General features: G+C 35.3%; 2 protein-coding genes across 2 annotated transcripts; both read right to left on the reverse strand.

The window, feature by feature from the left end:
* Positions 1–610: 610 nt before the first annotated feature.
* LOC108218454 (beta-fructofuranosidase, insoluble isoenzyme 1) lies at positions 611–3,366 on the reverse strand. The gene is made up of 7 exons (XM_017391387.2): positions 3,060–3,366; positions 2,903–2,911; positions 1,943–2,808; positions 1,640–1,801; positions 1,326–1,570; positions 1,131–1,224; positions 611–1,026 (listed from the first exon to the last, which is right to left on the reverse strand). Exons 1-7 carry the CDS (start codon positions 3,280–3,282, stop codon positions 844–846), a joined length of 1,782 nt encoding a protein of 593 aa, XP_017246876.1. The 5' UTR covers positions 3,283–3,366; the 3' UTR covers positions 611–843.
* Positions 3,367–4,797: 1,431 nt separating this feature from the next.
* On the reverse strand, positions 4,798–12,327 carry LOC108219338 (kinesin-like protein KIN-5C). Its single transcript, XM_017392736.2, has 23 exons — positions 12,045–12,327; positions 11,779–11,908; positions 11,100–11,258; positions 10,662–11,011; positions 10,438–10,576; positions 10,131–10,228; positions 9,809–9,965; positions 9,545–9,614; positions 9,363–9,439; positions 9,037–9,090; positions 8,875–8,955; positions 8,688–8,799; positions 8,526–8,612; positions 8,246–8,421; positions 7,593–7,754; positions 7,369–7,476; positions 7,035–7,193; positions 6,874–6,957; positions 6,525–6,730; positions 6,325–6,426; positions 6,119–6,228; positions 5,694–5,845; positions 4,798–5,296 (listed from the first exon to the last, which is right to left on the reverse strand). The coding sequence occupies exons 1-23, from the start codon at positions 12,098–12,100 to the stop codon at positions 5,093–5,095; spliced, it is 3,033 nt and encodes a 1,010-aa protein (XP_017248225.1). The 5' UTR covers positions 12,101–12,327; the 3' UTR covers positions 4,798–5,092.
* Between the last annotated feature and the right edge of the window lie 464 nt (positions 12,328–12,791).

Genomic DNA, 12,791 nt, shown 5'->3' on the forward strand with positions numbered 1-12,791 from the left:
CATTCAAATATTGTTGCCCTCTCCATTTTGTTTTATAAGTCGTTTTTTCTATACTTCTAAGTGTTTTGACTACGTCTACGTAACAAAAAATATCATTTTAAAATATATTTTTTATGAATAAAAGTATACAACAATTTTGTAATCCATACAAGAAGCATGAGTATTACATGCACCATGCGCCATGCCCTTCCTTTACTGGGGACAAAAGATTGAAGATTTGAATCTGAGTAGAATCAATCACAAGGGTACACGAGCTTTTACATCCTCGCAACTGATCTATTGCTCGAAAGTCTCAAGCGAGCATGTATAAATGTATAATGCACTAGCTATGAGCCTAAGCTCGGCAACCAATACAAGTTAGAGTACTGCAATTCCAAAGATAAAGACGCAGCTAGAGTTCCATTCTGCAGTTACTTGTATTGTATGAAATTAAATTTTTATTAAAACGGATATTCCAAACATCACTCTTTTGTTAGCTAGCCAGAAAAGAACATCGTATACTAAGTCAGATTCCAATGAGTGTCGGAGAATTCAGAGAGCTCAAGTCATCTTTTGTTCCACAAAAAATATTGTTGTGATCTTTAAGTATTGGTTTAGCTTGGAAATACAGTTCTTTCACAAGCTAAACACATTTATTGACGTTAATTAAGAGCACCAGAGCAGGTGTAGAGAGGAAATACAAGAGAGACATTAGACAATATAACTTGCTTATATCACTACCAGTACATTACATATTACGGCGAGAACTCTAGCATCGAACCACTAGTTTAACGAGACTGGTCCCCGATTAAAAACCTAAAAAAAGTGTGCAAGATTTCATCTTTTTCTTCTTCCTCCGTTACTTTAGTTCATATGCAAGGGCTTCTTCATGCTCCACGCAGCCAGATTCTCTACGGTAATAGTCTCTGAGCCATTGTTGAAGACATATAAATGAGCATTCTCATAAACTGCTAGTGTTGGATACACCCTGGATGAGATGCATGTCCTTCCTCTAGCTCCAAAACTTTCAACAACCGAATTATCAATCTGCAAACAATTAAATCATACACATTATATTACTTATAATACAGAACTGTTAATTATAATGATGATGAAACAAAATTATATAGCAAAATCAAGAGAGAATATACCAAGCTTCTAAGAGAGATTTGCTTATCAGCAGCTATATCAACATCCACAAAACCTGCAAATGATGGCCTGTACAATCCTTCCGTCAACGAGGACCTGTTCCATATTGTGAAGGATAGTAAGTTTGATTATTTTGTGCAGGAGTATGATGAAAGTATTTAGGTTATATCCTTTTCATATATGAATTATGTAGAGACCGTGTTGCATCAGAGCACATGAGGACTTTATGCGTGTTTTGTGCCTTGAAAACTCTGAAGAAGACAGGAGTGTATTCTTCTAGCTCTTGTGATGCCAGTGTTAAGAGACCAAATGGGCCAACTCCACCTTGAACTGTAGAACCCTTGAGGCTGCAAATCTTTTGAGCATCATATTCTAGCCATTCTGGATCAAATGGCTCAGCTTTCTCCAAGCTTCCAAATGAGAATGTCACCTCAACATCGGCCTGAAGTTGCCAACAACATTATAAATAATAGTTCACCTAACTTGACATCAAAAAACCAAACCTACTAACCTGTGCAGCTGTTATTCCATTAACTTCAATACGATGCCCCATAACGAGCATTTGTTTATCAGTTAATACAACTTTTGCCCCTCTCAGTGTTTCTAATTCTTGAACTGGCCACTGCATCAACTGTTTTCCATTTGGATCCAGTAAAATTGTTCGTGGAATCAACTGCATACAGATTCAATGACAGAACAGTGATACTTGCACAGATAATAATCTACATCAAAATATAAGCCATCTTGCTTGTATTTCTGTAACAGAATTTGCTCTTATAAAAAAATGATCAAGATTTAAAATTGTGTGAGTTACCTGAATTCCGGCCCATCCCTTTGCAACATCATGTGCAGCAGTGTCAGATTCATTAGCCCAACTCCATATAACTCTCCGATTCTTAGCCGGATCAAAGAAAGACTTGGACGCATAAAAGTTTCCATAATCCAACCTCAACCCAGCCCAACCATCAACCGATGTATTATCCGGAACATACCTATCCTCTTCAGTAACATAAGTTCCAACAGTGTAATACTCGTACCTTGTGACATCCAAGCTAACCTTTAGTACATGCTTAACACCTTCTCCTGTAACCGATGCATCTAATCCATTCACACCCTTCAATGACACTGGAAAAAAATCAGGACATTCCCACATTCCAGTCTCGGGCTTGGAATGAATCGGGTCTTTCGCCTTAGTCCAATTCACAAAATCTTTACTTTTGTACAAATAAGCAATTCCAGTGTCATTGTCCCTGCTACCCACCAACATTTTCCAATATCCACTTTTGCTCAACCATGCTGTGGTGGGGTCCCGAAAGGCCGTGCCATTTTCGCCATTGTTGGCAACGACTAAAGGGTTGTTGTCAGGCTTGATCCATTCCCGGAGATAAGGATCAGACAGGTTGGCGGGAATAGCATAGTTTTGAACTTGTACATTTTTTGGCGGCCCTTCTGTGATTCCAGTGTAGAGTATCACAGGCTTGTTTCCAGGAAGAATAGTTGCTGAACCGGACCAGCACCCGTATTGATCAAATGGCTTGGAAGGAACGATGGCAGGCTCAAGTGCTTTCCAGTTGATCAAGTCAGTCGATACCGAATGAGCCCATACAATATTGCCCCATACTGCACCCTTGGGATTGTATTGGTAAAAAAGATGATAGATTCCGTTGTAATACATTGGCGCTGTTTTGCAAACACAAACTCAAAATCATTAGGTACACAAAAATAAAATTAGAAGAAAAGCATGTTATTTGTGAAGGTTACTGAAATAGCCTACCATTTGGATCTGTTGTTTGTAGTCATTATCCAGCAGCATCAACCGATCATGGAGGGAATAATAAATTCGATTAGCAAAAAATAATATAATCAATTTACACTATCACAATAATTACTTCAAGCTCATCAAAATTAATTAGGTACAGTATGACTTGTACCATTAATCCAGTTTTGTTTAGGCTGAAAGTGGTAGCTAGTTCTGTGCAGTTGCGATACGTTCTCAGCCTCAACAGACTGAAGATTATAATGAAAGTCGTGGGACGCTTCGACACCATGAATGTACAATGTGGTTGTAGTGATGAAAAGGATGAGTACTACTAGCAGAAATGAGGTAGACCCGTATTCATAACTATGATATTTATGGGATATTTTGCTACTCATTATGAATAAGCTAAATATCTATGTATGCAACAATGTAAGAGGGAAGAAGAGAAGATGAAAGTAAGTGATGGCGAAAGATTGGAAGAGATCATGGTATTTATAGACAGGAGAATGCAGGGCAGAAATGGAATATACAAGCTGAGAAGCTGTGGAATGTGGAAAGATTGGTTATAAAATTTCACTGTAATGAGTTCTATACTTCTATGATAGTATGATTGGCCCAAGAAGTCTTCAAGATGAGAAATATAAAAAATGGATAAAAGCCATAAGTTCAAAAACTGCGTCATGCAAATAAGTGGTCAACTGTACTCATGGTCTGGAGAGAAACACAAGTATCGTCTAACTGGTCTAGGGGTGATCTTTGTAAGAATCTGGATTTTTGGTATGGGCGGACAGATTTTCTTTGAAATAGGGCATGATCAGACGGGTTTTTTTAATGAACAAATACTTATAATCAAAACCTTACTAAATTTAATTCTTGGACTTCGTTCGGAATCTTGTTTAAAAAGTTTCGTCCAATTATATAGGTCGTGATATCCGACAGAAAAAACTTGTATATGTAAATTATTTTTGATATTTTAGGGGTTTGGTCACAAATATTCAAGTTTAAATTTTTTTTTAGATCATGGTTCAAAAAATATATTTTTTTAACCGGAAATCAAAAATCCAGATCAACAATATTTTTCATATGTTTACTTCAACAATATATAATATACAGTATAATTATCAAAATTATTAGATATAAATACACACCAAAATATTAAAATCGATTATATACTTGTTTAGAAAGTAAAATGAAAATCTTTTCAAAGTAGTCGACGGTTTTAGTTGTCCGGGCATGACTAATGACCAGCTCTCTTGGGTCCCATTTTATATGATTGACATTAAAAAAAAAATGAACGTATTATATTTATTATTTTTAAACATTAATTTTCATTTATACATTCATTATATTTCTATTTTATATTTTTTTATTGAGATGTAAAAAATAATATCTATACTAACTATAAAATTTAATTCTTATATCAAATAAAAGTTTAGATATAAATTTTATAAAAAATAATTATGTTTAAATGTGATTTTTTAACATCTTAAAATACGTGTAAAAAAATCAAACGTAGTTAAAATGAGACAGAGAAAATAATATTGAATTTTAATGTATTTACTTTTTTTCTTAATCTACGTGAAAATAAACAAACTCACATAATAAAATAGATAAGAATGTAATAAATAATAATTTAAAGGTCGGGCAGTTGTCGGACCTACTAAAATCCCATTCCATCCATTTTCAGATATATCGGGCTATACATGCATGTTGCGTGTGGTTTGTATGTCATTTTATGGCGTTTAAACCAAAGGTCAAGGAAAAGCAGATAGGAATGGTAAAGTTTTGACTCAGCTTCGCGTCGAGAAGTCTATTTGCTTTTCCAACAACACAAAATAAAACATGCCAAATCCGAAAAACAGATTTTCCTACAGTAAATAACGAGAAACAAATAAAGACAGAACGCAAAGTAGATCAGAGTTGGTAGGTGCCAATAGGAACCACCAAAACAAGCATCGCAATAGCGCTTGCCTTGCAAAATATAAAATCTTATGCAGAGCTCTCCCTTATTTTTACAAACTTTAATAATCTACACCAAGGAATCCCGAGGAGGGATTTACATAACCTTTTACTAGGAAAAATATTACAGGCATTGGTTCTGTGTCCACTCTTGTATTTCTCAAAATTGAATAGCAACAGTATACATGAGAACTACAGATACACACGATATTTGAAGCATTTTTTGGCAATGGACATGAAACTGTACTACACTTGGTTGATCTGAGTAAGAGGTGGACGTGGAATTTGAGATACCTTTGATTCTTTAACATCATGCAACTCGGAAGAATGGTTTTCTCGAAATTCCTCCACAAGAGTGTCCATTGGCATAGCACGAAGTGATTCTATAGTTCCGTTGCTAGGGATCTCAGGCTCGCATCTGATTGGTGTACTTCCAGTTGGTTCATAGTCCTGAATGTTCAAAGAAAATAACTTGACACAGACCAACACGACAGAAATCAATTGAACAAAAAATGTTTGCAAACTGCCGCAACCAAATCTAGGGGGTCTATTTGATAAGTTAATCTAACCCTAACCCTTGTTCAAACTTATATCACAATCTCCAGGCAATAGAGGAGATCCCTGCCATTGGAATCTTGGGTTTGTGAGTTAAATTTTTATAACCAACTTTTACCATAGAAGAAAAAGAGAGGGCATGACACACTTAATCAATCAAATCCTAACCTCCTATAGTTAATTTTAGTTTATAGCCAAGACTTCCATTTCATTTAATTTTTTGCCATATTGCATATTCAGGTATCTGACAACATATTACAGGGAAATCAATTTAGACACCAAATTGGCATACCATAAACTTCTTCTGGAAAGTATCAACAGCTTTCTGTTCTATTGCTAAACTTTGAGCAGAATGATTATCCCAAAGAACCTCAATTGTTTTTGTGTGAGCTTTTGCAGCTGATAATATTCCAGATATTGATCCTAGTTCTTGTTCTGACACACCTGTAGTAAAATTCCAAGAAACATTTAAATGTATAATTTATACACATAGAATATAGATTATATAGACATGGTTACTAGATAATTCCATAACCTATTACTCAACAGAACAACACATGCAAAAGTCACATTGCATATAAATAGTAGAAAACGAGCTACTTTTTGGAGGTGCTGTCTTTTAAAGGAAAAGGGCACGACCACGAAGATCCATTCATATATTGCTCAAGAAGGATTTAGTTAAGTTGATGTACATAAATAGATTTCGGAAATACTCACTATTTATGTGATGAATGAGGTCTTCACTGAATTTAGCCACATCATCTTCCGCTGCACCCGTCGCAGATGCAATTTCAGCATCATGCTGTTCATTACCAGCTAAAACATTCCTGCGGCAGAAAGTAATACTTATTAACATATGCAAACCAATGAGATTATATGGGCTGTATTCATATTTTGGACAAAAATTACATCGTTAAACCAACCTGACATGCGATGATAATGTAGATGCATGCTGGTTGCCCATTTCATTCATGGATTCGTGCGTCTTTTTCCAATGCTTGGCGGCTTTTTCATTAGTATCAACACTGGATATAAGCCGAAAAGTCAACATATACAATTCAAAAGCTACAATAGAGAAAGCTAAAATAAAAGCAATTGAAAATTTTCAAGATACATTGCATACCATTCTTGTAGCAACAACTCCATACGGCAATGTTTGGCAGCAGAAAAATCGGAACAGTTTTTCACGTCATTCCCTGCTTGTACAGAAAATTCTTGCCATTTTCTTTTGGCATCGGTTGTAATACCATCCATGGACGAAACATGCCTATCTAAAAAGTTCTTGTTCCCGACAACAGTTTCTTTCAAACCAACAAGCTTGGCATTCACCTGTAAGCATTATTAATAAATCGATTTATTATTATTTTTTTATATATATAACTAAACACACTCATGCACACACGTCTTTGACAAGGTTTGAAGCCAGCTCATAATACAGAAAAGAAGAGTAAAAGCTAATAGAATTAACATACCAGCTCCTTTTGACGACATATGTGACTGGAAACCAAATTAGTCATGTCAGCAATAAGCTTTTCCGCATCAGATTTTGATTGCTCCTGATAATATTATCCCTCAAGCATAAAAGGACTCATCTTAAATACAATAGACTTCCATTTAAATAACAAAAATGTACCTCATAGGCTTTTTGGAAGTCAGTTATGTTCCTCGTCTGGACTTCAGCATTGTCACTTGCATGAATTTCAAGCTGTTTTGCTTCTTTAATAAGATTGTCTAGAAAGTCGTGAATATATTTTGATATATTTGTCGAAAGATCAATACTTGCAGCAAATTTCTGCAGAAATAGATTGCAGGTTTTAGTTTAGATGAAGTAAAGACAGGGCTCGGAGGAATAGTTATCAATTGACTATCATGGTGGATTGGAAAACTGAGACAGGACCCAAGTCTAATAATAAAAAAGAATTACATAATAAGACTACACGCTAAGAATAAATTTTACGATTCCAAACCTGACGAAGCTCACTAGCAAAAATGGCTAGCTCCCCTTGTTGGATTGACAAACTTTTGTGAAGTTCATCAAATATTGCATTTGCTTCAACCGATTCAGCTCCTAAAAACTGATTGACAAACACAAGAAATTAAAAACCCTGATAAGGTATATTGTTGACAACATGATAATACAAATTAGTCAATTAAAAATGCAAAAGCAAAAAAAATCTCTAAGCCTCCGTACTTCTTCAACAGATTGAACATTAGCAGCGACAACAGTTGAAATCTCCTCCAGACCAGCATTCGAACAAGCTTTGTGCAGTCTCACAACATTCTGCATTGCCTCGATGTGGGAAATATAGAGTGACTGGGAAGCATTAACTTTCTTCTTTACATCCATGACAGCCTATACAAAAAAAATTCACCCAATGATTTGAAAAGACAATTATATCTACCATGATTAATCATCCGAAGAAAAAATTATTGTCTGCGTATTTAAAAGCCAACAACACAGCATTCAGAAGTTGAAAGAAGGCGCAATAAAATTTCTTTCTACAGACATAACAACAATGCATGGAGTAAACCTAAGTGCTCTTGCTATGAATAAAACATCAGCAGTCACGAGGAGAAAACAAAAGCCATTGAGTGTTTTACTCTAATTAATGCATACATGATGCATTTATGTATTAGTAGCATAAGAAGATTCCAGTAACAGACTTGCTTAGCAGTGTTATTAATTATCATTACACCACTTTAATCCCTGAGGCGGTTGAAAAGTGAAAACAGCAGCAAAATATACTTGATTGCTGAAAACAAAAACAGCAGTAGTGCAAATATCTAATTGACATCAGAACATGTATATATTAGATTTACCCAGAACAACTAAGATATTAGTACCTTGACATTTACGTCCGAAAAAGAATTACAAAATTTCTCAATGCACTGAAGATGTTCATTTTGCTGAGTTATTGATGTGGCCACTGTGTTGCAGAGGTTATGGATTTCTTTTGTCAGCTCCGCTTGATATTTGTCCACAACTGATCTGTTATCAGCGTTCAGTTTATCCTCTCTACCTATGGATTAAGTAAATTGACAAAATGTAAAACAAGATCTAAGAAAATTAACAAAGATGCAACAAGTAACATATACCAGAAAAAAAATGTTTACTTTTACATACCAATTTTTGAAAATAAGGATGCATTATCTTTTAGGGACTTCTCCAAATCCGCCCTCAACACACAAGCTTGGTGAGCCAGAGCATTTTCTGTTTCAAGGTTTTTAAGATTATAAATATGACATTGTAAAAAGTTGTTCAAATATTTGTATTAATTGAAAGTACCAGCTTTCTTCTGTTCAGATATAATGAAATCTCGTTCCCTCATAGCATATTGACATCTTCTGACTTCATCTTCAGTATTAGCCAACAATTTACTGGTTTGATCCAAATTTTTCTGCAAACGTCCTCTGTTAAGAATAAAATATATGCATGTTCCACAACCTTGTAATTAGACTAAAGCAGGACTCACCTGTGTGGCATCAAGTTCGACACTCAAATCCGAACACTTTAAGACCTCAGCATTATACTGAGCTCTTAATTCTTCAAATTGCTGAACATAGGTAAGCAGAATCAGTCAACAGTTTCGGATTAGTATGGCAAAACTCAAAAGAATCATATATTTTAATCAGACCTTTTGATGGTTTTCAATTGTAACCCCCATCTGCTCAATCTGATCTGCCATTGCCTAAAAGCAATGCGGGAAAAAAGCAAAAAAGATATCAGATAAATCACAAAAATATGTCCAACTTAGGTATAAATCTGTTCAGCAAGGACTATCATATTAACATCAACTTGTTTCTTACCATAAATCATACAAGAATATGTACTTGTTACACACTTACACTAACATATTTTATGATAATATGATGACAATAAGGAAATATTTATTACAACAATCCTGATAGAGCAACAGAGCTATAAAACTGCATTTTCAACAAGCTAAGCAAGATCTAAAACCTTTCTTTCGCTTTCCTCTTGATAGTACCGCTCCTTAGGCATATAAACACCATTCTTCTCACGCGAAGCATATACCTCTGGGTGGAAAGTGATTGATTAATCAACATTGGCAAATTATTATGTCACAAATATATCTAACATATACACTCTAACATAGTTATCCATCACTGAAAATCACAAACCAGCTTTAAGTCGGTCGATTTCACCATAAAGATCCTTAATAAGGGTTGACTTCATCATTTTCTGATTAACCTGCAATAATAGCGAAAAATATTAAAGAAAAAAGAAGCAGATCCCCACACCAACTATGACATACAAATAAAGTAACAGTATTAGAGCAACACAGTTATGTCCTTTATAACAAAATCCATAAATTAAACATATGAGCCTTCAACCCCGTGATATAGATAAAATATAGCATTTACACAAGCCAACAGACAACAAACCTCAGGCTTATTCCTTATATTCTTTGCTCTGTGGGCATAATCCAGTGTACTCAAAGTCTCTTCCAGACAATGCACAGCAGGTGATACAGTGGCAATAATACATGTCTTTGTTTTTCCACCCAATGAGTCACGAAGCAAACGAGTGAGTTTGCTATCCCTGCATATAAATTTCAAATTCATATGAAGTCAAGAGTTTTATTATTTTTTTAAAAAAAGTAAAACAATATTGATACTATTATTTTTATCCTGTATTTTATTTTATTATAATTCATTTCTTTCTATTACATACGCAACTAACACACACAAAAACCAATTTCCAAACCTGTAAGGGATGTGCCCGAGATGCTCCACAAGAGCATTGATTACTCTACCTAAAGTTAGTAAACTTTTGTTAATCTCACCAGCTTCTCTAGCACGCCCCTAAACATCCAAGTTCAAACAACAATGATATATATTTTAATAAGAAGTGGTTTTGCAGCATTGAGATCAATAAAACAGATTAAAGAAAAGCAACACATGTTTGAATCTGAAATAAATGCTTGAAAATTTTCAAAACTATACATAAGAAAGATCACTTGAAAAGCATGAAGCAAACCAAAAAAAAGAATTAGCCTAAAGCTAATAATTACCTCCCTAGCACCAGAACGGGAGATATTTTCAGAACCAGCCAGATCAACCAAATTCAGCTTGCCACATTTAATAAGCTCTTCACCTTCTGGAGTTGCTTCTTTGATGTGAATAGTTATCGAAAACAGGGAGTGTGAACGACTGCAATCCAAATAGAGTTTAATGAAGGAGCAAGTGTACTACTTTGTAGTAAAGGCTAGTTGTAATAATAAAAAAAAATTATAACCTTGATTGCTTGTTTAACAGTGTTTCCGCAGTTCGCCTTTTGGCAGATCCTCGTTCCAATAAAGTAAAAATTTCACTTGCACTTGTAACAATTTCCTCCTCTAATCCTCTAACAAGCACTCCCCCCTTACCATCTTCCATAAGTGGCAGTTGCTTTTTTTGTTTTTCATCCACAGGAACTCTAGATAGCTCTTCAGGTGCTAGCAAGTCAGTGATTTCTTCATTATAAAGCTCTAGAAATGTGACTTTGACACTATATTCAGCATTTTGACCCTCTAAAGCATCAAATATCTGCTGTACAGCTCTAGGAATAACACCTGCTTCTGGAGGCAACTCTCCATTTGGTCCACTCTGTCAATTTAATAGAGTAGAACTGTGAAACTTGAAATGGTGAAATTTCAATATTACAATGACTACCAAGAAATAATAAACACAATACCTTTGACCTTTTACATTCACCTTCCATGGTGTAAGTTTTACCAGTACCAGTTTGGCCATATGCAAAAATGGTACAGTTAAAACCCTCCAGGACTTCGTTTACAATGGGAATAACTGCTTGATCATATAAATCTCTTTGGCAAGCTGTAGGACCAAAGACCTGCATATGCAAATAATTAAACCCAGCTCCAGGTCGCATATACCAAAACGATTTCAAAAACTCTAAAACTCCGCGCCTTCATTCTACCACAAACAACACTTTTGGATGATATCTATATATATAATATATATTTTTTGAAAATATTGAAATTCCACGATTAAAACAGCACGAAGCAGTCGTACTAAACAGAGCAACCAATTTTATTAAGCATCTAGAAATTATATATAGCTGCAATAAAGGTCTCCACATGCAAACAACATTTTTCCTCCCTCTACTTCATCTCAATTTCTATAATGAATTGAACTACTAGTAACATAACAAAAAAAAACATATTCTGACACACAGAACTAGCTACCAGGTCAGAATAAATATTATCCTAATTAACCAACAAAACAATAAGAAACTTTTTCCGTATTCAAGTATTCTTATACTCTCCTGTAACAATGTCCACAATTAGGACTGTGTTACGAAATCAGATAACGCGTAAAATCAACCAATTGGGGGCCAACAGCAAACATACCTTATCGAAAGTAAAAACCCTATCAATCTGCTTCCCCGCAATATTCTGCGAGACCGCAACCTCGCGTTGAAAATCGTTACACGTCACTACCTGAGGCGCATGATTCCTCAACTCATCTCCACTAAACGGCCTGTCAATTAAACACAGCAATTTCACAAAAACTCAATTCAATTAAACAGATCTGAAAATCAAATTCATCGAAATTACAGAAACAAACCCTAATTTAACTTAAATTGATTTATACGCGTGGAAATAAAAGATAGTACCTGCAGCGGAGGAGGACTTGGACATTGACGCCTTTTTCCTTGTCGCGACCAGACATTTTGAAGCGGCGAGAAGCGGGAGAGTCGCTGAAAGAACCTATGTTAGTGATGGTTTAACCTAGTACTTAGGATTCGAATGTTTGAGCCTCGATCTGTGTGTCTGTCTTCTTCGTCTCCTTAGCGTTGGATTGCAGTTTGTATTTTTATGGGGGCAGGAGCGGGATAGAGTGAAATAATTTGAATTTTGAGATTTCGCCTCTCGTGCTTTAAAGTTTAAACTCTGTCCGCTACTCTCCACTTCTTTTGTGTAGTTTAACAAAATAGCTTTTGGGCCCAACACAGAGAGACCTGGCCTACTGGTTGTAGTAAATTATTGGGCCAAGTTCGTGGCTATTTTGGGCTTTTGGTTGATCCGTGTAGCTATCAGTTATCGTGGCTATTTTGGGTTTTTGGTTGATCGTGTAGCTATACTTCTACACTGGAGCGAAAATCACGAGGATTAAACTGGAAACAGCATGTCCACTATTGTCCAGCGAGGCAGCTACTATATTGTTGCTGGATATACAACGGCTATGTCTATTGTCCACCACTAAAGTGATGACATCAATAATTTATTTTTTTTAAGTAACATAACAGTCTAACAACAATAATTGTTTATCAATTCAGTCTCTCATGGTAATCTACGCTTGAGATTCAAGGTGGTTATATTTACATAATGACCGTGTTTGGGGATTAGCTGTTAGCGGTTAA

This window comes from Daucus carota, chromosome 4, assembly GCF_001625215.2.
Source record: "Daucus carota subsp. sativus chromosome 4, DH1 v3.0, whole genome shotgun sequence".
Taxonomy (NCBI): Eukaryota; Viridiplantae; Streptophyta; class Magnoliopsida; order Apiales; family Apiaceae; genus Daucus; species Daucus carota.